The 25,280-nt window shown below is 41.8% G+C and overlaps 2 protein-coding genes and 1 long non-coding RNA gene across 8 annotated transcripts in view; 2 read left to right on the top strand and 1 right to left on the bottom strand.

Moving 5' to 3' along the window:
- The window catches only part of MOB3B (MOB kinase activator 3B), a 291,141-nt gene that overhangs the window by 262,909 nt on the left and 2,952 nt on the right, over positions 1-25,280 (bottom strand). The gene's annotated exons all lie outside the window — the stretch shown is intronic.
- On the top strand, positions 43-24,725 carry LOC145509343 (uncharacterized). Its single transcript, XR_014056023.1, has 4 exons — positions 43-680; positions 3,772-3,925; positions 15,874-16,078; positions 24,116-24,725. It is a non-coding gene; the product is annotated as an uncharacterized LOC145509343 (long non-coding RNA).
- Positions 22,373-23,020, top strand: IFNK (interferon kappa). Its single transcript, XM_081497902.1, is given in 1 exon segment — positions 22,373-23,020. A coding segment is annotated over 1 exon segment (648 nt).

Raw genomic sequence — 25,280 nt, 5'->3', positions numbered from 1 at the left:
CCTTTGCTAAGCATTGTGTCATAAGCTCTCCTTTCATACTTCACTATTTGCCATCAGGTCAAATGAGGTAATGAGAGAATTCTCCACTTTAAACCCCAATCAACCTTTTTATCAGCAGTTCTAGCAATATAGATCCCAGACCTACCTATCTCAGTGGAGTTACTGGTCTGTGTCTCCTACGCAATACCAAAACAGAAGAATATTTACATATTCTACTTTCACCATCTCTTTCTCATTCAAGAATATGCTTCTGTGGGAATTTAATTGTCTTCCACTTTTTCCCCAAAGTCTAGACAATGGCCTCTTTAACTCATCATGAGACTTTCAGCATTTCACCTCTGAATAACTCAAAAACTAGAGTACATCCCACTGGGTTAAAGGTAACTATTGAGTATCATTAAAAACAAAAAACAAGCAGAATAACCACTCTTCAGCCAACTGAGGACACTGTTGGTGGAAACTCTAGTCCAGAGATGGCCAAACACACACCTCCCCAAGTGCACAGCCAGGGCAGCCATTAACCAATCAGACAGAGGCTCTTTCAGAATCTTCTCTTAACTCAGCATCTCCAGACCACCACTCCCAATGGCTCAGACTTGGTTCTCCAGATTAAAAGCCTTGGTCAGGTGGCCATGAAACCCTCAGTCTACTGGAATGCAAAAACTAAATTCTTATTACAGGTAAGAACAAATTCAGTCTTTCTAAAGAAAACATCACAAGGAGGTAGACACAAATCGTTTTTTAAAATCTAGTACTTAAGCCTAAGCATCGAGATCAGCAACTGGAAAACATGCTGACAGCCCTTTGTGACAATGTCCTCTATTATCCTGCTCATCTCTCTGCTGGTTTCTTAGCAGCCTCCCTCAGAGATCTGATGACTTTTTTTTTTTTTTGGAAGGGGGAGGGTCTCAAAGCCATAAGTGTGAGCTGATCACTTATTGCATAGAATGAGAGGTTTTGACCCCATTGTTTCCTAATCCAAGGAAGTAAGAGCCAGGCTCCAGGCATCCAATTGTTTAAGAATAAAGAGTTAGGGGTGACTAAACAGGAGAGACAAAATGATGTCTATGTAGGGCCTAAGAATCAAAAGGAATAAGGAGGGGAAGGGGGGTGCAGGAAGGGACTGGTTAAGGAGTAGAACAAATTTCATCTTTTCTTTACAAGGTACCTGTGTTTTACTAGAGGAAAAATTGACCACAAAATGTCAGACCTACCAACTTTTTATTTCATGTTTTTGTCATTTTCTCCATCTGCTCCAATTCTGAGTCCAAGTGCTCTACAAGGCCAAAACAAGACTAAGTAACAAGACCTTCAGCGTCTCTCAAATTAGCAAGTTACCATAAATGAAAATGCTAGTGGAGGCAATTCAGGCCCCGCCAGCTCTGGGAGGGGGTTTCTAGCTTAGAAGGGGCCCAGCCCTCTCTCTCCAGTGGTCTGGACCTTGGTTTAGCATCATGAGAGCTCTCCCATGCTTTGGTCTCTTCCTCCTGATTACTTGCCCCTGATTTCGATCTCAGCATGGCCAAAAATAGTGATCAGACTCCTCCAAAGTTTGGCTGTCCAGCCGCACCAGAATCACAGCTAATCATTCAGTGGACTCTCTAATGTGCTGTCCACATCCTCTTAGGGCTGGAGCAGTTATTTCCATGGTGGCAGGTTGTGATGGAGCCTGCCAGCTCTCAGCCTCTTCTTATAAAGCCTCCTGGGATTACCTTGGGCCCATCCTGATAATCCAGGATAATGCCCTTTCTCACTATCTTTAAGTTAACCACATGTGCAAAGGCCCTTTTCACATGAAAGGGAACATATTCACTGCCTCTAGAGATTAGAATGTGGATGTTCTTAGTGGACCATTATTTGGCCTACCAGACACCATCAGGCTTTTCCAAATGATGGATGCTCTCCTGATCAGTGACCCCCATTTGGCTGCTGGAAAGGCAAAGTGTTAGTTGCTCAGTCATGTCTGACTCTTTGTGACCCCATGGGCTGTAGCCCACCAGGCTCCTCTGTCCATGGAATTTTCCAGGCAAGAATACTGGAGTGGGTTGCCATGCCCTTCTCCAGGGCATCTTCCCAATCCAGGAATCGGACCCAGGTCTCCCACACTGCAGGCAGATTTTCTTTACCATCTGAGCCACAAGCTGCCTGCAAACATCTGTATCTGGAGCTGGACCCCCTGGGAGAGGGCAAGAACAAAGAAGTGACTTAGCCTGGTGTTTTGGTCCTGAATCAGCTTTGCTCAAAGAGCTGCTTGAGACACTAGTCCCTAGGTATCACTTTCTAGGGAGTCTGGAAAGAACTGCATTCACATTCTTCCTCCTTGGATGCTCACAGTTCACACTGCATAATCAGAGGTCTTGAGAAGCCCGGAAACAATTTTAACTTATTTTAACCACGAGTTTTATCCATTTATTTTTTACATAACACTGCATGGAACACTTTGGGAATGACGCACTAAATTGTCCTCTGGCCCCTGATCAATGCCATGGAAACAGCTCTGCAGGGAGTCTGCCTTCTCTCCAGCTCCCCTTAGGAACCTCACTCTGAAGCCCTTGGGCTGTGAGAGGCAGTGGAGGAGAGGCTCTTCCCTTGCAGAAGCCCTCAGGTGCTTGTCGGCAAACCCAGAACCTGTCTACTGACTCAACACACAATGCCTGTGATTGGACACATACTCTAGTTCCGCCTGGAGACTCATTTCCTGGAGAGCTGAGTGGGTTGTTTTTTTTTTTTTCTTTTTTCATTTGTTTATTTTGTTCTTCTCTTTCCACTGTCCTTTACTTTGGCTCTTAAAACTAAAGGGAAAAAATAAGTATGATATTTGTTTTTCTCTTTCTGACTTACTTCACTCTGTATGACAGACTCCTCTCTACAAATGACCCAATTTCATTCCTTTTTATGGCTGAGTAATTAAATAATAATAATAATAAACCAGTGGTTCTCGAGGTGGTCTATATTGAAAAAAAAACAAGGATCAGGAAATAACATTTCACCAAATACACTCATGGTCTTTGCTTTCCTCTCTTACTTGTCAAATCAAAAACTTGGGCAGATGGCCACATGAAAACTAAAACATTTTCTCCTTTTGGCAAAAGGGTTGTCATCATGAAAGCAGAGAAAAGGGTGGTCATTGCCTTAGTACTGATGTATTCCAGGCTGTGGTCCTGGAGCTCTACTGCCTGGGCTGTTTGAGTCACTGTAGTGTTTCTTAGGAATCACTGGAAATTTTGGAGGAACCACAGGAGAATCAGACAGAAACTTGAGACCACTAATTTGATTTTCTCCTAGAATCTTGGGATCTTATTTCAATAGCTCTAATTAAGATGCTTTTCATTTAAATTTCACACATTTTGTAACCATCATCTACCTTTCAACTGTTACACACCTGAACAAATCATCTGTCCAAGAGGACTGGGACCCATGCCGAGCCCAGACCAGGCTACGTGCCTCCTCCATGCACCTGAGATTTCATCTATCACATTTTCCATAATAACAATTGTAAAAAAGTATTGCATGTCTGCTACATGGTAGGCACTGTACCAGGTCATCCTATTTCATCTTGACCATTGAGTTTTGTAGTTCTCATCCCAAGCCTTAGGGTCAACCTATATTGGCTACAGGCAGGCAGGCAGGCAGGCAGGCAGGCAGGAAGGGAGGATGTATTTTCAGTTTCCCCAATTTAAAGACACATCAAATAAAATTATTAGCCCGATAAATTTATGAAACACCTTTTGTACAATATGTACTTTACAAATATCTTTATCTTCCTTTCAGTGGAATTTCAACATATCTTCTGAAAAGTATAAACATGACAATTTCAAGTGACTTGATGGCAGCAAGAAGCTTATGTGGTATTGGAAAAAGAAAAGGGAGAAGAAAACAAAACAACAAAAAAAAGAGGAGCAAAAGGCATTTTACAATATAAAAGGTGTGAGTTTCTCATATCCCTCTTCTATTTAAAACCAAAGAAAACACTGGGGTTATAATTCCATCACTGTCACAGCCTATGTTGCCCTAATAAAAGAGTAATTTCATAATCCTCCACTGATATGAAGTTGCACTGATATTTGGGCCTTAGATTTACATATTTTCTAATGGTATCTTCTTTTTTAATTTATAAAATTATTTTAATTAATTATTAATCAAACTGTTATTAATAATTTATGTTAATTTAATAATAATTGATAATTAAGTGGTTGTTATTTTAATTATTTTAAAAATAACTTTTTATTTGGCTGTGCTGGGTCTTAGCTGTGGCATGCGGGCTCTATGATCTTTGTTGTGGCATGGGGAGGGTCTTTAGTTGCATTTTATGCCCCATTTAGACCAGTTTTTCATAAAGGCTCTGACTCCTCATTCCCCTAAACACTGGCTCCTCAGGATATTCCTAAGTGTGATTTTTTAAAAAAAGTATATGGTCGGACTTCCCTGGTGGTCCAGTGGTTAAGAATCACCAGTAAAATAAATAAATAAAAAAATTTAAAGTACATAGTCAAATAAACTCGTCATATCATGGTTTAAACAAGCTTAACAGGTGTCTTGCTGTAAGCTTTTAGAGGTTTATAATATGCTAATACACACCGTGAGTCTACACTAAACATATAAAGTTTTCTAAATTTCTTGAATCACAAAAAGCTTTTTTCATGGAACTTCTTGCAAAATTAGTGTTTCATGAAACCAACTTAGGGAAGACAGATCTGAGTACTTTCTGCACCTGAAGATGCTGTGCTGACATTGCCCCATTTCTAACCGCAGGATGCTCTGGTCCGACACACAGCCTGTCTCTGCATCAGGATCCCCCAAGCTGACCTGAACTAGCTCACTGAGACATGCTGGTGCAGAGGCCCTGGCAGGCCTCAACTCTCACCCCTTCTCACAGGGCCAGCGTACTTTTGCCTCCCTCTGCCCAGAAGCCAGAAATGAATTGCAGCCACACCCTGGAATCTGTCTGGTCCCTATGTCTGTCTGGTCCTCCATGTCTGGTTCCCCATATCTGTCTGGTCCCCCATGTCCAGTCAAAGCTGGACATAAACAGCTTGCAGCATCTAAACTGACCATAGGGAGAGAGAAATTGTTTTGCTGTTCAGACAGGAAAAAGGACCCAAGTGCGTTCAACCTATTCTATGAGAAGTCAGGCTTCTGAGAAGTTATGGCTATGATGTTATTAGGTGACAGATTTTCTTCTCCATTTAAAAAAAGAAAGAAGGAAAAACATGATATACTCAAGAAACTTATTTCACTTAAGTACAGTTTAACAGAAAATCAGGCAGACCTTAGTTTTGTGTGGCCTTTGCCAATTATGTAACTTTTTGCAGCCTTGGTTCCCCAAAACTATAAAATGGGATCTTGCCAGATTCTTTTGGTGTTAAAGTGAAATAATGTTTGCAAACTTGGTCATACTATGCTTGATGAATGGTTAACACACAATGCAGTATTAGCTATGGATGGTACTGAAGGATTGTCTTCTCCATGCTGGTTCCCCTGGGAAATAAGCTCCATGGGTTCTGTTTTTTTTGTTTTAAAAAGAGCAAATGACAGTATCTTTCCACAAAAATAGATTTCTTGCAAGGAAAACATGCTTTAAAAAAAAAAAAGAGACAAATTAATCATTTCTCTTCTTATTTGTATTGCCCTTGGGGAAAAAAAAATGAGAATCTTCTATTTCAACAGTTTCTTGTTCTACTCCTCAGAAATAAATAAGGAAACTTACTAGAAAGCTACCTGTGGGTGACAACTCCACTTCTCTTCAAGTGTATTTAAAAAAAAAACTTTACTGGGTCTCTACAAGGTGCCCCCTCATGACAGCCCAATCCCCAAGCCAACTCAAACCAGTGCCAACACATCCTGATGGCTAGACTTTCTCCAAATGGGTCAGAAGCATGGCAGAGATGGGCTAGCTGTTCATCAAGGCAGTGCCTCATCTTCCTGGGCATATGGCTGGATTGAATTTCCTGGCAGCCCTCACTCTTAGCTCTGACTATGTGACTAAGTCCCTGCCAGTGGGATATGACTGGAAGTGATGTGCGCCCCTTCAAGCCTAACCCATACAATGCTCCCATGCACATCCCTCCAGCTGTTGCCATTTGCCCCAGCTTGATAAAGATAAGCTCGGAAACCTTGGAAGCCACAAGGGAGATAGCAGAACCACAAGATGGAAAATGTCTAATTCCTGATCACTTCTTGAGGAAAAAAGCCAACCACAGCGCATGAGTATTTCTCACTCAAGTATAGTTTGAAACTATCTTTCCACAAAAATAGATTTCTTGCAAGTTCCAAACTACGTATGAGTGAGAAATACTCCAATCAGGTTCGAGCCATTCTATGTTTTTGGATGTGCTTATTAAATTAGCTAGCCTAGGAACCTCCCTGGTGATCCAGTGGTTAAGAAGCCACCTGCCAATGCAGGGGACACGTGTTCGATCCCTGATCCAGGAAGATTCCACATGCCATGTGGCAACTAAGCTTGTGCACCACAACTGCTGATCCCACACACCTCATGTACTGAACCCCAAGCACCCTAGAGCCCAAGCTCTGCAACAAGAGAAGCCAGTGCAATGAGAAGCCTGAGGACTGCCTTTAGAGAGTAGCCCCCACTTGCTGTAACCAGAGAAACCCTTTATGCAGCAACGAAGACCTAGTGCAGACAAAAATCCAAAAATTAATTAATTATTTTAAAAGTAGCTGGTAATCTAGAACTAAGATAACATTGCAGCCTAGCTTCTACTCCAGGTAAACCATCAGAAGTGCCAAAAGTTTAAGAAAAATGTTCCTGAAAACCTTGAAATGCAAAATAATCATTTCATTTAAAAATGTTTCTATAACAAAAGAAAAGTCTGTCATTGCTTGACTTTAGTGACAAGAACATCTTGACCCAGCCTGTCAAATACCTATGTTTCATGGTAGTATAATTTGTGTCAGAGTACAGACTGACACTTCTGACAATTAGACATTTCTGAGACTTTTTAGAAAAACCAAACTGGAGAAAATTGGAGTTGTTAGCTATATACAGGCTTTCATCTATATTTTGTAATTAACAGATTACAATCTCTTTCTTAACTTCAGAATTGTATGATTACAGTAATTATATATTCCATTATGATTTGACTATAGATAGTAATCCATGATTTAAATTGATCGTGAGACACATGGTTTTATCTAAAAAAGCTGAAGCATACAGGGATATGCATTATTTCTGTGTATCAGGGGACACTCAGAAACTTAAGCCTCAAGCTAAACCTGGGAAATTCAAGCTTCAATCCCAACCCAGGTCTAATGAAGTAAATTATTTATTTTGTTGTCTGAAGTATAAGGGACCTACCCTAGTTGAACGCCATCCAGTTAAAGATGTAATGCCAAATGAGATTACTTACTGGCTATCAAAAAACGACCATGTTATTTCAGTAAAGACCTTATAATCAAATGGATATCTACGGTGTTTCTGGAACACTGCCTTTGGTTATCACAGGTATTAGCCTGAACCCAAATACATCATAAACAGCTTTTCTCAAATCATCTTATTCCCTCCATTGCCACTGCTTCCACCTTTATCGAGGCCTCCATAACTATAACCCGGCCTGCTGAAATATCTGCTCTCATCCTAGGCTCTCTAATTCCATTCTTCCCCCTTTCCAAACAGCTCCCAGCAAGGAGTCCCCAAAGTGATCTCTTCAAAGCATGAGTCACATGATGCCACTCTCTTGCTTAAAATTCTTTCATGTACCTACACTAATCTTAGAATAAAATTGGAACTCTGTCACAGCCTGCCATGCCCTATCCAATCCCAATGTATCCTAGAACCAATTACCCCACTCCCTTCACTCCAACACAACCAATCTCTTTTGTGTTTCCTGAATATTCCAAGCTCTTTCCCAAGACAGTTTCTGAACCTACTGTTCTCATTGCCTGAAATGCCGACCCTCCAGATCTTAACACTGCGGATTTTTCCTCATCCTTCAAGTCTCAATTCAGCCATTACTTCTGCAATTACCCTTTTGTCCTGTTAATTTCCTTTATAACACCTATAACACCCTGTATTCTTTCAGTTCAGTTCAGTCTCTCACTCATGTCTGACTCTGCAACCGCATGGACTGCAGCAAGCCAGGCTTCTCTGTCCATCATCAACTCCCAGAGGTCACTCAAACTTATGTCCATTGAGTCAGTGATGCCATCCAACCATCTCATCGTCTATCATCCACTTCTCCTACTGCCTTCAATCTTTTCCAGTATAAGGGTCTTTTCAACTGAGTCAGTTCTTCGCATCAGGTGGGCAAAGTATTGGAGTTTCTGCTTCAACATCAATCCTTCCAATGAATATTCAGGATTGATTTCCTTTAGGATTGACTGGTTGATCTCCTTGCAGTCCAAGGGACTCTCAAGAGTATTCTCCAACACCACAAGTCAAAAGCATCAATTCATGCTGGGAAGGATTGGGGGCAGGAGAAGGGGACGACAAAGGATGAGATGGCTGGATGGCATCATCAACTCAATGGACATGGGTTTGGGTAGACTCTGGGAGTTGGTGATGGACAGGGAGGCCTGGCATGCTGCGATTCATGGGGTGGCAAAGAGTTGGACACGACTGAGCAACTGAACTGAACTGAACAGCTTTCTTTATAGTCCAACTCTAGCATCCATACATGACTACTGGAAAAATGATAGCTTTGACTAGACGGACTTTTGTCTGCAAAGTAATGTCTCTTCTTTTTAATATGCTGTCTAGGTTGGTCATAGCTTTTCTTCCAAGGAGCAAGGGTCTTTTAATTTCATGGCTGCAGTCACCATCTGCAGTGATTTGGAGCTCAAAAAAATAAAGTCTGTCACTGTTTCCACTGTTTCCCCATCTATTTTGCCATGAAGTGATGGGACTGGATGCCATGATCTTTGTTTTCTCAATGTTGAGCTTTAAGCCAACGTTTTCACCCTCCTCTCTCACTTTCATCAAGAGGCTCTTTAGTTCTTCTTCACTTTCTGCCATAAGGGTGGTGTCATCTGCGTATCTGAGGTTATTGATATTTCTCCCGGCAATCTTGATTCCAGCTTGTGCTTCCTCCAGCCCAGCATTTCACATGATGTAATCTGCATAGAAGTTAAATAAGCATGGTGACGATATACAGCCTTGACGTACTCCTTTCCTGATTTGGAACCAGTCTGTTGTTACATGATGCCCAGTTCTAACTGTTGCTTCTTGACCTGCATACAGATTTCTCAGGAGGCAGGTCAGGTGGCCTGGTATTCCCATCTCCTTCAGAATTTTCCACAGTTTGTTGTGGTCCACACAGTCAAAAGCTTTGGCATAGTCAATAAAGCAGAAATAGATGTTTTTCTGGAACTCTCTTGCTTTTTTGATGATCCAATGGTTGTTGGCAATTTGATCTCTGGTTCCTCTGCCTTTTCTAAATTCAGCTTGAACATCTTAAAGTTCACAGTTCACATACTGTTGAAGCCTGGCTTGGAGAATTTGAGCATTTACTTTGCTAGCGTGTGAGATGAGTGCAATTGTAGGGTAGTTTGAACATTCTTTGGCTTTGCCTTTTCTTTGGGATTGGAAAGAAAACTGACCTTTTCCAGCCCTGTGGCCACTGCTGAGTTTTCCAAAGTTGCTGGCATATTGAGTGCAGCACTTTCACAGCATCATCTTTTAGGAATTGAAATAGCTCAACTGGAATTCCATCACCTCCACTAGCTTTGTTCGTGTGATGCTCCCTAAGGCCCACTTAACTTCACATTCTAGGATGTCTGGCTCTAGGTGAATGATCACACCATTGTGGTTATTTGGGTCATGAAGATGTTTTTTTGTATAGTTCTTCATGTATTCTTGCCACCTCTTCTTAATATCTTCTGCTTCTGTTAGGTCTATACCATTTCTGTTCTTTATTGTGCTCATCTTTGCATGAGATATTCCCTTGGTATCTCTAATTTTCTTGAAGAGATCTCAAGTCTTTCCCATTCTATTATTTTCCTCTCTTTCTTTGCAATGATCACTGAGGAAGGCTTTCTTATCTCACCTTGTTATTCTTTGGAACTCTGCATTCAGATGGGTATATCTTCCCTTTTCTCCTTTGCCTTTTGCTTCTCTTCTTTTCTCAGCTATTTGTAAGGCCTCCTCAGACAACCATTTTGCCTTTTTGCATTTCTTTCTCTTGGGGATGGTCTTGATCAACGCCTCCTGTACAAAGTCACAAACCTCTGTCCATAGTTCTTCAGGCACTCTATCAGATCTAATCCCTTGAATCTATTTCTCACTTCCACTGTATAATTGTAAGGGATTTGATTTAGGTAATACCCGAATGATCTAGTGGTTTCCCCTACTTTCTTCAATTTAAGTCTAAATTTGGCAATAAAGAGTTCATGATCTGATCCACAGTCAGCTCCCAGTCTTGTTTTTGCTGACTGTATAGAGCTTCTCCACCTTTGGCTGCAAAGAATATAATCAATCTGATTTTGGTGTTGACCATCTGGTGATGTCCATGTGTAGAGTCTTCTCTTGTGCTGTTGGAAGAGGGTGTTTGCTATGACCAATGCATTCTCCTGGCAAAACTCTTAGACTTTGACCTGCTTTATTCTGTACACCAAGGCCAAATTTGCTAGTTACTCCAGGTAGTTTCTTGACTTCCTACTTTTGCATCCCAGTCCCCTATAATGAAAAGGACATCTTTTTTGGGTGTTAGTTGTAGAAGGTCTTGTAGGTCTTCATAGAACCGTTCAATGTCAGCTTCTTCAGCATTACTGGTCAGGGCATAGACTTGGATTACTGTGATACTGAATGGCTGGAAATGAACAGAGATCATTCTGTCATTTTTGAGATTGCATACAAGTACGGCATTTCAGACTCTTTTGTTGACTATGATGGCTACTCCATTTCTTCTAAGGGATTCCTGTCCACAGTAGTAGATATGATGGTCATCTGAGTTAAATTCACCCATTCCTGTCCATTTTAGTTCACTGATTCCTAAAATGTCGAGGTTCACTCTTGCCATCTCCTGTTTTTCCACTTCCAATTTGCCTTGATTCATGGACCTAACATTCCAGGTTCCTATGCAATATTACTCTTTTCAGCATCAGACTTTACTTCCATTACCAGTCACATCCACAATAGGGTATTGTTTTTGCTTTGGCTCCATCTCTTCATTCCTTCTGGAGTTAGTTCTCCATTGATACCCAGAAGCATATTGGGCACTTACTGACCTGGGGAGTTCATCTTTCAGTGTCCTGTCTCTTTTCCTTTTCTAACTGTTCACGGGGTTCTCAAGGTAAGAATACTGAAGTGGTTTGCTATTCCCTTCTCCAGTGGACCACGTTTTGTCAGAACTCTCCACTATGACCTGTCTGTCTTGGGTGGCCCTACACTGCATGGCTCATAGTTTCATTGAGTTACATAAGGCTGTGGTCCATGTGATCAGTGAGTTAGTTTTCTGTGATTATGGTTTTCATTCTCTCTGCCCTCTGATGGTTATGGAAGCTTCCTGATGGAAGAGACTGACTGAAGGGGAAACTGGATCTTGTTCTGATGGGCAGGCCACGTTCCATAAATCTTTAATCCAAGAGTCTCTGGCAGAGGCATGGGTCAGCAGTGTCTGGGTCACTGAGTGCAGGGTGTGTGCATGGGACCTTTTGAAGGAGGTCGCCGTTATATTCATCACCTCCATCATAGTTTGGCCTCAAGGCAAACAACAGGGAGGGAACACAGCCCCACCCATCAACAAAAAATTGGATGAAAGATTTACTGAAATTGTATTCTTTACTGTCTGAAAATCTGGACACTCTATGAAGACATGAACCTCTTCACCTCTTTACCTTTTACACTATCTTGTTTCAGGCATCATATCCTCAAAGATGAATGAATGGATGGATGGATGAAATTATAGGGAACAGATAATTTTAGCACTCATTGTCCAATGGATCTTCCATGAGAAACAGTCTTATCACATTTAGCAATGAGTATTACTGCCCTCTCCCAGTGGGGATGGTTATAGGGTAATGCCAGTTTCTGTTCCCTTAAGTGCACTATTCCTGGAAATATAAAGTTTTAGCATTGAGGCCATCCATGTATGGGTTTGATTCTTATATAAAAAATGTTTGAGTTTACAAAATTAATAGTTCCAAGAGAATGTCTTAACATTTAATTATCTACAATATTTGAGGGCATAAGTATATCTTCACTTTGAATTTTAAGCTCTCCAACTTACAAAGAAGCTTTCTCAGAAGAGAAAAAAGCCCCCTCGATGCAGAGTCAAACCACAGGCTACCTGCTTGAGTCCCCACATCCAGAACTATCACCCTTAGAGGAGTGTGGCAAAGCAAGCCCACAACTACATGGAAGTCCAACACACACTTCACTTTTGCTGATGGCACTGGGTCAATATGACAAAATAGTTTGTGTTTCCAGTTCTGACTAAATGGAAGAGAGTCATGCCTACAAACAGTTTTCCCCAAAGTTCCTCTGTACGTATAATAGGAAACACAGAACTGGATCTGGGCAGGGACTCTGGAAATGTCAGGGCAGTTTCTCCACACTGAGTGTCCTGGGAATGCCAACATGTGTGACTACACTTTTCCATACTTGGAGCCCTGATGAAGAAATGCTATCCCAATCCAGAACTCATGAACTCCGTTCCGCAGCTCGACAGGAGAAAACTCAACAAGCTGCTGCAGAAAGCCTGCAAGAAACTTTGCCCTGGCCATGTAACATCCACCTGCATCGAGGGAGGTTACAAGATTCAGCCTTGGGACTTCCCTGGTGGTCCAGTGGTTAAGAATCCACCTGACAATGCAGGGCACATGGGTTAGATCCCTGGTCCAGGAAGATTCTACATGCCACAGGGCGACTAAGCCTGTGCATCACAACTACTGAGTCTGTGCTTCAGTTCAAGAGAAGCCATGGCAAGGAGAAACCGGAGTGCCGCAACTACAGAGTAGCCCTGGCTCGCTGCAACTAAAGAAAGCCCCCGCACAGCAACGAAGACCCAGCACAGCCAAAATTAATTAATTGTTAATTTTTGAAAAAAAATTCAGCCTTGCAATACATATGGTGGTGGTGATGGTGGTGACAGTTAACTCCTGTAAGGAAGCTGCTGGGGTCTTTGTCCAGAAAACCCTACAGCACTCTCTTTGAGAAAGACTGCAGGAAAAACTCCCCCCAGGACTCAGCACCAAGAAGAGCTTTGCTTTGGGACTTCTGTGGTAGTCCAGTGGTTAAGATTAAGAGCTCCCAATGCAGGGGATGCGGGTTTGATCCCTAGTTGGGGAACTAAGATCCCACATGCCATGTGATATGGCCACATACACAAAAAAGAAAAAAGAAAAAAAGAAGAGCTTTGCCTCTACTGAGGATTTAGCTTTGCTGCTAGTTTGTTTTATCTCTTGGATACCGTGGTTACTTTGTGTGTGTGTTAGTCACTGAGTCGTGTCCGACTCTTTGCAACCCCATGGACTATAGCCTGCCAGACTCCTGTCCGTGAAATTCTCCAGGCAAGAATACTGGAGTGGGTTGCCATTTCCTTCTCCAGGAGATCTTCCTGACCCAGGGTTTGAACTCGGGTCTCCTGCATTGCAGGCAGATGCTTTACCATCTGAGATACTAGGGAAGCAGGGCATAGTTCCACCTCGCTCCTAGAAAGCCTAGAGACAGATTTGCAATCTCTCTTCTGTAACGACACTAGACATTATGGCAGGCACACTTATGTTCAGACTGCAGTTGACTTCATCTTGTTTTCTTGCTCTTGTTTTCTCTCAACTCTAATTTCTTTAACTGTTTTTATTCTCCTGTGTTGTATATATTTATGTGTGTATGCTCAGTGGCTCAGTTGCATCTGACTCTTTTGTGACCCCATGGACTGTAGTGTGCCAGGCTCCTGTGTACATGGGATTTCCCAGGCAAGAATACTGGAGCAGGTTGCCATCTCCTCCTCCAGGGGATCTTCCCAACTCAAGGATGGAACACACATCTCCTGCATTGGCAGGCAGATTCTTTACCGCTGAGCTACCTGAGAAGCCCACATATATATTTATAAGCTTCTTCAAATCCTTTTGGGAATGAAATACACACACAGTGGATTTTATACCAAACCTTTAGAACCCCTACATCTTGCAAATATACAACTTGGGCTCAGACAGACCTGGGTTTGAAACCTAATTCTGTGGATTTCCAGATACGTGATATCAGGCAAGTCACCTAATACTTCCAAGTTTCCATTTCCTTCTCTTTAAACTGAGGGTAATAACATCTTTTAACTATGACCAACCTAGACAGCATATTAAAAAGCAGAGACATTATTTTGCCAATAAAGGTCCATACAGCCAAAGCTATGGTTTTTCCAGTGGTCATGTATGGATGTGAGAGTTGGACCATAAAGAAACCTGAGAACCAAAGAATTGATGCTTTTGAATTGTGGTGTTGGAGAATACTCTTGAGAGTCCCTTGGACTGCAAGGAGATCAAACCAGTCAATCCTAAAGGAAATCAGTCCTGAATATTCATTGGAAGGACTGATGTTGAAGTTGAAACTCCAATACTTTGACCACGTGATGCGAAGAACTGACTCATTGTAAAAGACCCTAATGCTGGGATAGATTGAAGGCAGGAAGAGAAGGCAACAACAGAGGATGAGATGGTTGGACAGCATCACTGACTTGATGGACATGAGTTTGAGCAAGCTCTGGGAGTTGGTGATGGAGAGGGAGGCCTGGCATGCTGCAGTCCATGGGGTCGCAAAGAGTCAGACACGACTGAGCAACTGAACTGAACTGAATAACATCTATTAATACATTGTGTAGTGGCTATGAGAATTAAAGATAATTTACATAAAGAGTTGGTACTTAGTATCTACTACATAAATAGTATCTTTACTGTAATTAGTAACTGTGCAGATTGTCACCAAAGAATACCAAAGGCAATGTCTAGAAGACATGTGCACACACAAAAACATGGACAACTTCATCTGACTATGGAAGCAGAGACTGGAGTGATATCTCTACAAGGCAAGGAACACCAAGGATTCCCAGCACTCACCAGAAGCTAGAAGAGGCAAGAGTCTTCCCTTGAAGGTTTGGCGGGAACACGGCCCTGATGACACTTTAATTTTGGACTTCTAGACTCCAGAACTATTAGGGAATAAATTTCTATTGTTGTAAGCCACAATGTTCATGGAAATTTACTACAGCAGTCCTGGGAAACCATCAATACTACATTCTCCAACACTTGTAGCCCCAACTGGCAGAAGTGAAATAATCAAGCCAACTTTCAGTCCCATTAACATCTGCCAAGAACTCACGGATACATATCTGGCATGGTTCATGAGGGGCATATGCTGGAAGATCACAAAGGAGGGAAAAGAGGAGGGAGAGGCTTTGATTTTAGGCTTAAATGAATTAATCGCCCTCTCTGACTTTACCCCCAAGTACCACTGTGACCTTGGGCAAGTCACTTGATCCCTTTAACCCGAAGTCTATCTCTCAGTATCCTTCCAACCCTAAATTCTAGGGTTTAGAGTCCGTACTTCACAGGTTAGCTAGAGGCAGGAGAGTTGTCAAGAAGAAAACAGCCCCCTCCACATGGCACCCCATGGCTCTACTAGATTATTCTAGACACCATCCTCAAAGCCAGGCATTGCTCAGATACTAAAAAAAAAAAAACGCCTAAAATTTGGGGCATGTGAACTTTCTGTCAAAGAAAAGTCCACTTAAATTTTTCCATAATAAAGCCTTTCTTTGTTCTTTATAAATGTTAGGAAATCTTATGACCACATGCAAACTGACAGTAATTTTAAAAAGACACTACCCTTCTTTCTGCCAAGGCAATTCCTTTTAAAATTTTTAGCCAAGACAAGAGGACATCTCTGTCCATCTCTCACTCCACTCTCACTGATTTTCCAAACTACAGGTGTATTCGGATACAGTCTGGGAAGAAATCCACATCTATTCAGTGGGTTAAACAGAGGGTTATTCTGGGAGGTGACCTCTTCTCATCTGAAATGCTTACCACCATCTCAAAAGGGAAAGCCCCATTAGTGTTAAAATGAACCAAGAGCAACAAGAGTGGAACAAGGATTCGGATGGAAGCTGTTCTGATGAAACCCAAACTGAAGGTAGGTTTTACCGATGGTACATGTCTATTTACTTACATATACTTATTCACCAGGTGAAGCCTCTATTCATCAGGGATCCTTTTCTAAAAGCTCCAATTAGCCCTGTGGAGGAAGTTACTGTATGCATCATTTGAAGCTGGCCTGTGAGAGAGAGCCAGCCCTAAGTCTGTCCACTCAACCCCTAAGGGTGATGTGGTAAAGTGACAATCACTGGAAGCATATGATACCGAGAAGTGCCAACATTCAGGGGAGGGGGAAGTCATGATTTTGGAACCACTCAGCAGCTTTTTCAGCACGAGTTAACACCCAAACTTAAGAAGCATAAAAAAGTCACCTGGCAGGCTTTTATTCAACAAACATTGATGTCTTTATTGAAGAGGTACCATGCATATAAAACTGAGTAAGATATATGTCTTGTCTGGAGGCAAAGATGTGTGAGTCAACCAAATAACACAGAACTATGTGATGCTACTAGCATGGAGGTATGTTGGTGTTCATGACCTAACCAGCCCCGGGGAATCCCAAAGACAAAGCAATGGAAGGAGGAGGGGACACTGAATGAATGCTTCAGCTGCTATCTACCATTCTATGAACTTCTCAAATCTCCCCAGCACCTGACTTTGTCCGCCCCATGTCTCTACACCAGGAGAACTAAAACTACCAAATAACTTCCCTGTCACCGAGAGACACGACTTCATCATCTTCCCTCAGTCACCCAACAAATAATTACTGAGTACTTAGTATGTGCAGGGTGCTGTGAAAGGCACTGGACCTGTCTGATCCAGGTCTGGTGAGCCATTTTACCCTGGGCTTCCTATTCACTAAGGATTTACAATAACACAGATTTAAAAAGTCATATCATATCCAAATGATATCACCTGTACCGTCACAGAGATACAAGTCCCAGGCTTGAATCTCGAGGCATATCACAATCTTTATAATCCTGTTTTGGTAATTTTCAAAACATAAGTGCAAGTCTCGCTACTCCCCTGCTATAGATCAGCAAGGAAGTGGTCCAGGTGTCTCTCCATGTCTGTGGGCCCTGTGGGCATTCAAGAATGAGCAGCGGACAAGCCAGTTGTTGGACGTGTGCTCACAGAACTTAGTGTTTGGTGGGGAGACAGACACCAAGCAAGGACCTACCACACTGATAACTGGGGTTACTGCAGGGGAGAAGAGAGACATGATCGGGGGTGGAGCTGGCAAGCCAGCTTTCACTGTATCTGAAGTGTTTAAATTTTTACAATATGAACACATCCACCTATTACCTGTGTAGTCGCTATAAGTTTCTATACCAGGTACATCATCAAGAGAACAACCAAGAAAGGACCAGGGGAGAGGCGGACCCCAATGCGGAAAGGCTGTGGAAATGGGTGAAACACCAAGTTGTCAGTGCATCAGGATTGGTCTGGGCTAAAACAGTTCCACATGACTTTGTGGTGGCCATGGTCTGCAAGCCACATGGAAAGCACTGCTAGGCATGGATACAACAAGCTTCCCATCTTTGAGCTCCCTACTGGGCTCAATCACCTAGTGACCCCACAAACGCAATGACTAACTTACATGCACTGAGTAGCGTAACACGTGTATGATCAACTTGTTCAAAATCTGGCTTAAAACTTGCCTTTTCCTGGAGCACTATCAATCTTACCGTACGATGCCAAATGCCCATAAGTGTGTCATGGCTATCTCATCTAGACCTAGATGTCTCATCTTCACTTTGTCAAACAAATTGTGTCTCACTCATTACCAGTAACCATGTCATCCCCATGTCAAATTCACATAGTTCCACTGACAACAGGGCAGCCCTGATAATCACTTTTCCCCCGATCTAGAGAAATGAGAGCAGATATCATGGAACGATGCGTGCTAAGTCACTTCAGTTCTGTCCAACTCTTTGAGACCCCACGGACTGCGGTCCGCCAGGCTCCTCTGTCCATGAGATTCTCCAAACAAGAATACTGGAGTGGGTTGCCATGGCCTCCTCCAGGGGATCTTCCCCACCCAGGAATCAAACATGCATTTCTTATGTCTCCTGCATTGGCAGGTGGGTTCTTTACCACTAGCTCCAAATTAGGAAGCCCTATGGAACAATGTTAGCGTGCGAACACATAGCCCACAGCAACAGACTGGGCAGCTGTGGCACACAAATTCTGGAATAAAAACATTTTCTTACACTGTCATTTTTTCACTTTCTCATTATATTTTGAGATGGAGTCAGATGGCATGGCTTTACAGAAGAGAGGCATGACCAACACTGCTGCTGCTGCTGCTGCTGCTAAGTCGCTTCAGTCGTGTCCGACTCTGTGCGACCCCATAGATGGCAGCCCACCAGCCTCCGCCATCCCTGGGATTCTCCAGGCAAGAATACTGGAGTGGGTTGCCATTGCCTTCTCCAGTGCATGAATGGGAAAAGTGAAAGTGAAGTCACTCAGTCGTGTCCGACTCTTAGCGACCCCATGGACTGCAGCCTGCCAGGCTCCTCTGTCCATGGGATATTCCAGGCAAGGGTACTGGAGTGGGGTGCCATTGCCTTCTCCGTGACCAACACTGATCATCCAATAATGTTTCTGATCATGACAATTATGTGTGACTGTATGTGTGTGTGTACTATTTTGTCTTAGCACGGCAGGTACCCTCTTCGGAGTGTGCACAGTTGTCAGGGAGGGGTGTACAATAAAACCAGCACAGAGAAACACAATCGAATGCCCCTGTGCATAAGGCGGACAGCTAGCAGAGGAAAAGTTTCCTGCAGAGGCCTTCATGACTGAGTTGGGCTTCTCTGGTGGCTCAGATGGTTAAGAGATTGCCTGCAGTGTGGAAGATTCTGGTTCGATCCCTGGGTCAGGTAGATTCCCTGGAGAAGGAAATGGCAATCCACTCCAGTATTCTTGCCTGGAAAAGCCTATGGACAGAGGAGACTGGCAGGCTACAGTCCATGGGGTCGCAGAGTCAGACATGACTGAGCCACTTCACTTCACTTCTGCTCTAAGAGGTCAGTGGGGCTGGCATGGTGTATAGGCTTGCCAGATAAAATATAGGATACCCAGTTAAATTTTAGATACATAATGAAGGATTTTTAGTACAGGTACATCCCAAATATTGCATGGGTCTTCTGTACATTTATTTGTTAAATCAGGCAATTCTGATGGTGGAAGAGGTAGACACCATGCATGTCAACCATCTTTCCTTTCTTGTCATGAATATTGTCAACATCATCAGCACGTGAGGAATGAGGTACAGGCTATAACAAAGACCTAGGAATTACTCCTGTATCCAAAACACTCAGAACATGCTTGCTTCTTCAACCATGGACTCCTTGAGATCATGGACTTATCTTACCCCTCCTTCTTTAAAAACTAGCCCAGTGACTGGCATGTGCTGCTGCTGCTGCTAAGTCGCTTCAGTCGTGTCCGACTCTGTGCGACCCCATAGACAGCAGCCACCGGGCTCCGACGTCCCTGGGATTCTCCAGGCAAGAATACTAGAGTGGGTTGCCATTTCCTTCTCCAGTGCATGAAAGGGAAAAGTGAAAGTGAAGTCGCTCAGTCGTGTCCAACTCTTAGCGACCCCATGGACTGTGTCCTACCAGGCTCCTCCGTCCATGGGATTTTCCAGGCAAGAGTACTGGAGTGGGGTGCCATTGCCTTCTCCAGACTGGCATGTAGTAGATGCTAAAAATATGGTTTTGAATAAATGAGGATAAAATGTGGAATGACAATCAAGGGAGGAAATTTGAGGTAAGGGGGGTAAGATGACAAAACTGTACCTGACAGAAAATACAGGGACCTTCAAGGTGGTGGCCAACAGCCAAATTTCCAGCCAACTCCATCACCCACTGGCAGAACCTATTAGCATAGAAGTTCAGCTGAACAAACTCTTAGCTTGGTTAGTACAACGAAACTGTCTCAAAGCAGTAGGAACTATGCTAAGTGCCCTGAGTGGGTAGAGGTGGACGGGACACAAAATTGGGAGTTCAGCACTTACACAGTTATTTACTTTAAAAAGCCAAAATTAAGGAGGACAAAGCACTGTAAAAGCCCAAAAGAGGAACAAGCAGTTCTGACTGAGACAATTCAAGAAGCTTTAGGAATAAGAAGTAGTGTGAGGTATATAAGGAGGTCTGGCCTTCAGAAGACATTGGCATTTTATAAACATATATTTGTTGTTATGCATACATACACACAGAGTTTATAAATGCATAGTTCATACTTCCCAACTATTTTTCTTAATGTTTGTAGCAATATGTACTTCTAGATTTTTTCTGTACATATATGCATGTGTTTATATTTAACATATAACAGACTCTATATACTACCAAGTAAACTTGCTTTTAAGCTGCAAAGCTTGTTCATCCAAGTAACCAAGTATATTCCCACAGCATAATTTTGAATGCTTGCAGACATTTCCTACTGATGATTTACTTAACCAAGTACCTACTGCTGAATGTTTTAATTGTTTTCAGCTTTTTGCCGTGATGAACTTCCTGACAGGTAAGTCCTTAGAGACATCCATCATTATCTTAGAGATAAACTCCTAGAGGGAGAATTGCTGAGTCAAAGATCATGTACATTTTTAAGGCTTTTGATATATATCACCATTTTGCTCTCCAAGAAGTCTGTGTCAGTTTATAATCCTATATAAAAGGTCTCATTTTCCTGATTATTTTTCTAAGTTAGTCATCCCACAAAATATCTCTGCAAAATCAGAGTTTATACAGAGAGAACATATAAAGTAACATGTGTAGTAAGTTTTCTTCTCAAAATAAATCAGTCCAAAAATCCAGGATTTTAAGAAATCTCACTTGTCTACAATTAGTCCTTGGTGCAGCCAATTAATTTAGACATGAACATTTTAAGCCAAATTTCCAGTCAAAGTCTGCCATCCTTGAGGAACTGTGGTTGCTTACCATTCTAAAATGACTATTAGGGACTTCCCTGGTGGTCCAGTGGCTAAGACGCTATACTCCCAATGCAGGGGGCCCAGGTTCGCTCCTTGGTCAGGGAACTAGATCCCACATGCCACAACCAAGACCCATAGCAGCCAAATAAAATATATATATAAAAATAAAATAAAATAAAATGACTATTAAAATTAAAAATTAGTGCATTTCTTTTTTTTTAAGGTGGTAATTAAAACTAGCCTTCTTTAATGGCATCCTATTTCAGGTTCCTGGAGGAAAAAAATCCATTGTCTTTGACCATACCAGAAGGAGCTTACCTGGTCAAAGAAAGTGAAAATTACAAATGGTGGACAGCCCTCATTACCACAGGAATATTGGTCCAGGTGTGAATTAGTTTGGCTAAAGTGGATGACCACCTACTCACATACCTCCTCAAAAACAAATAAGAACAAAAAATCTTTACAGCACATAGAGCTTCTCAGTAAGAAAGAAAGTTAAGCTAAAGTTTTAAAATACTGCTAAACCACATCTAAAAGTTTAGATACTACAAGAGAGAAGTTAATGAGGCAGAAAAATATTGCCCAGTATACAAGCCCCTGCAGGATTTCTAAGAAAGAGATCAGAGGCTTACAAAATGCTAGGTGGGGATGGTAAGTGCTGGTTCAGGTTTCACTACAGGAAAGCACAGTTGGAGAGTTCCAACATTCTCTAGTGGCAACACAAAACTAAGCTGGTCTAGTCTTCTATGTGATAAGTGCCATGCTCAATGATCCACTCTGTTTTTCATCTTTCTTGAGACACAAAAAACTCAAATAAAAGAGAAAACATCCAAATATAGAAGTTTAACAAGACTGGAAAAAAACCTCAAACATGTTATGTTCTAGTGGCCTTGCAATCAAATAATCATAGTCATTTGATCAACGTCGATGATTAACTCCGTGAGAGAAGCGGTTTGGTTATAGGGCCAGGTACAAAAAAAAGATTTTCTTGGAGGATCACTCTCTCTCATGTAACAGTGTTGGGTGAGCAAGTGTTTAGAATCATAGCTTTCAGGGCTTTCTGAAACAGTGCATCTGTCTCGTGCTGACGAATTGTATCGTACTGGGATGAATCATCCAGCCATCGATGAGGACACAATCACAAAGCTCTGCTCACTTTTCTCAAAAAAAAAAAAAAAAAGATAGCACTTCCAAAGTCAGCACAGTCACCCCAAATCAAAAAAGCCTCAGAGGCAAAGGGGCTGAAACCCAGAGTACCATAAAATGACGAATGCAAAAACTCCTCCCCACTGAAGATACCCAGGTGTATAAAAGGCACATGAAGACCTAAAACCTCACTGTCAACCTCTGAGTCTTGTGGATTTTTCACCTCCATGGGTGAGGGAGAAAAAAATGAGCACCAAGCCTGATGGGATTCTAAAGTATGTGTGGCTGGTGGGCCTCATGGGTCTGTTCATCACTGGCATCCTCTCTCTGGACTGCAACTCACTGAATGTTCGCCTGAGGAGCGTCACCTGGCAGAATCTGAGACTTCTGAGCAGGATGAGCAATTCATTTCCTATAGAGAGTCTACAAGAAAGCAAAGCTTTTGAGTTGCCCTAAGAGATCCTCTCACACACCCAGCCTCTGAAGAGGAACATCAAGGAGGCCTTCTATGAAATGTCCAGACAGGCCTTCCACATCTTCACTCAAGACACCTTCAAATCCACTTGGGAAGAGAAACACCTGAGACAAGTCCAGATCGGACTTGATGACCAGCCGCAGTACCCGGAGCAATGCTTGGAAGAAGAAGAGGAGGAAAATGAAGACATAAGAGAGAGGGAAGAGCCTCTCTCAGCCGGAGAGGAGACCCTCAGGAGACCCTCAGGAGCTCTGGTCCTCCAGCCGGGCCACCTAGAACTGAGGAGATATTTCAACAGGATAGACAGGTTCCTCAAAGATAAGAAACACAGTCACTGTGCCTGGGAGATTGTCCAAGTGGAAATCAGAAGGTGCTTCTGCTTCTTTCAGAAACTCACAGCACTACTCAGGAGGAGATAAGGTATTAATGTATTCTAAGAATTAAAATTCTGAAGAAAAAAAAAAAGAATTAAAATTCTGTTTCTCTCCAAAATTTCCTTTTCCTTCTCTTCTTCCTTCATCTTCTTTTTAAGGCTTGTTGTGCCCCAACTGGATTATTGGTGGTTTGGGTAATGGTCATTTTTTTTCTGAAGTTTGGCCTTGCAACATTGGCCACATTCACCTCTCTAAACAAGGTGATGCCTACCACCCCTTGGGTGATCAAGAGTCTTGTTAGGAAGCCCTGAAGACAGTTTTAGAGGAAGATTCGCCCTCCCATCTTCTATTCTCTGTTCCTCTTTCCTTTTGCTCCTTTGTACTTGCTTTGCTCTGTTGCTTTTGAACTCCCTCAAACCAATGGGCAGAGGACACGGCTCAGAGAATACTGCAAAATCTAACACCTCAATGACTTAACTCTCTTGCTGCCAAGGTTGTTTATTCTAGGAAAGTTCAGCACATTAAAAAAGCCTGTACAAGGTCCCACAGAGTTAAAACCTTCCCTGTCTCCCTACTCTAAAAACAAGAAAATAGAAATTTTGGACCCATTTGTTTCTCAGCCTGGTTTGGTTAAAATGACAGAAAGTTTGTGGGTTGGTATTTTATTACTGCAAGAGAGTGAAGATCCATAATGATATTGGATGGTTGAATGAGATGACCATTGAAGTCTCATTCAACCTTTAAGAGCTTATGATTCTAATACAAAGAGCATTGTTTATTCCCAATACATATTATGCAATTTTGACACTTAAAAGCATGAAAAATGCTGCAGAGAAGTTTAATATCTGTCTTTTTTTGTCTGTTTTGTACCTGAAATGAAATACCTATGGTTAGACTATGGAAGAATTTCACACTGGATTTTTCCCAACTAGAAGGCCACTTTCTGCTTGTTAAATAAACTAATCTTCTTACTAATACACGACACTTTAATATACTTTTTCTTTTTGAAAGTTATTTTGTACTTAGATTATGGAGATTATTTACTTAAATTTTCTTGTGTGGTCCTTCATCTGCATTAATTCACCTTTTAGTTGAAATGAATTTTCTCTACCTTTCTCTCTCTCTTCTACCCCATTTCAGAATCATCTACCTTCAAGCAAGAATTAACAGAGAGATTGTGGCTACCCAAATGCATCACAGAGAGTATCCAGTTCAACTCTTGGAAGTCCTTTACTTGCTATTGTTTTCATAGCATGCTGCTAAACGGTTTAGACTCAAGATGCATCCATAGTTGAATAGCTGGATAGTTAAACTCCAACATAGTTATACTGAGAAAGTATTAAAATAAAACTCAGCTCAAAAGTTAGAAGAAATGTTTAAAAGAACAAGAACTAGTTGTGGATCACAGCATTCTGGTTACCAGTAGAAGGATCAGACAACAAGTCAAGTTCATATCATCCATTTAGTAACAACAACTCATCAGTAAGTGTTGTAAATTTTTAAAAAGCATTACAAACTATAAAGGAATTGGGACATGCAAACTACAAAGCAGAAAGTATACATTTGATATTTTTCATGAATTTCTCTAACAATGCCTTCGCATGATCTCCTTTAATGATTCTCCTGGGACCATGTCAGTTACTTTAGCAATTAATGGTTGCAATCTTGCCAAATGTTTGCAATAGGAAATGTTTGCAGAAGGAAAGAAAATCAGCACTTCTAGTTAATAAAGCTTATCTGATTGTACCAGCAGGGGCAGAAGTCAGAATGGGATGCTTTTATTAAGAGCACCACTAGTCAGAAAAAGGAGAATATTCTCACTGAAAAATAAGTAAGGACACAAACTGGTAACATCACAAGAAATACTAACAGACAATATGAAAAATGATTACTCTCATTTGTGATTAGAGAAAAAAGAAGGTAATAAGATACTCCTTCTCATCAGTCTAGTAGAGATTTAAAAAAAAAAAGAGTGATAATGTAGAGTATCAGTGGGGTGCAGGGTACAGAAGAAAAAAATCCTATGTATTGATAGGGAAATGGTAACTGGCACAAGTTTCCTACAGGACAATATAGCAATCTTAAATATCCTAAAAAAAAGTACATTAACCCCTTAGACCTAGTTATCCTATCTCCAGAAATTTATTCCACATAAGCAATTGGATAAGATTGTTCAATGGAGCCTTATTTACAATATCCCTTCTCCTTCTGTTTTAATTTTCACCTCTCTGTATTTTTTATTTTTCTTCAATGCTGGAGAGGGTTTTCTTCTAATTCTAAAATTAAAGAAGTCATACAAGCTTAT

Source organism: Giraffa tippelskirchi, chromosome 1, assembly GCF_054371585.1.
Source record: "Giraffa tippelskirchi isolate mGirTip1 chromosome 1, T2T-mGirTip1v1.2.pri, whole genome shotgun sequence".
Classification (NCBI taxonomy): domain Eukaryota; kingdom Metazoa; phylum Chordata; class Mammalia; order Artiodactyla; family Giraffidae; genus Giraffa; species Giraffa tippelskirchi.
The sequence above is the reverse complement of the archived record's forward strand: the minus strand, read 5'-3'. Positions and strand labels throughout refer to the sequence as shown.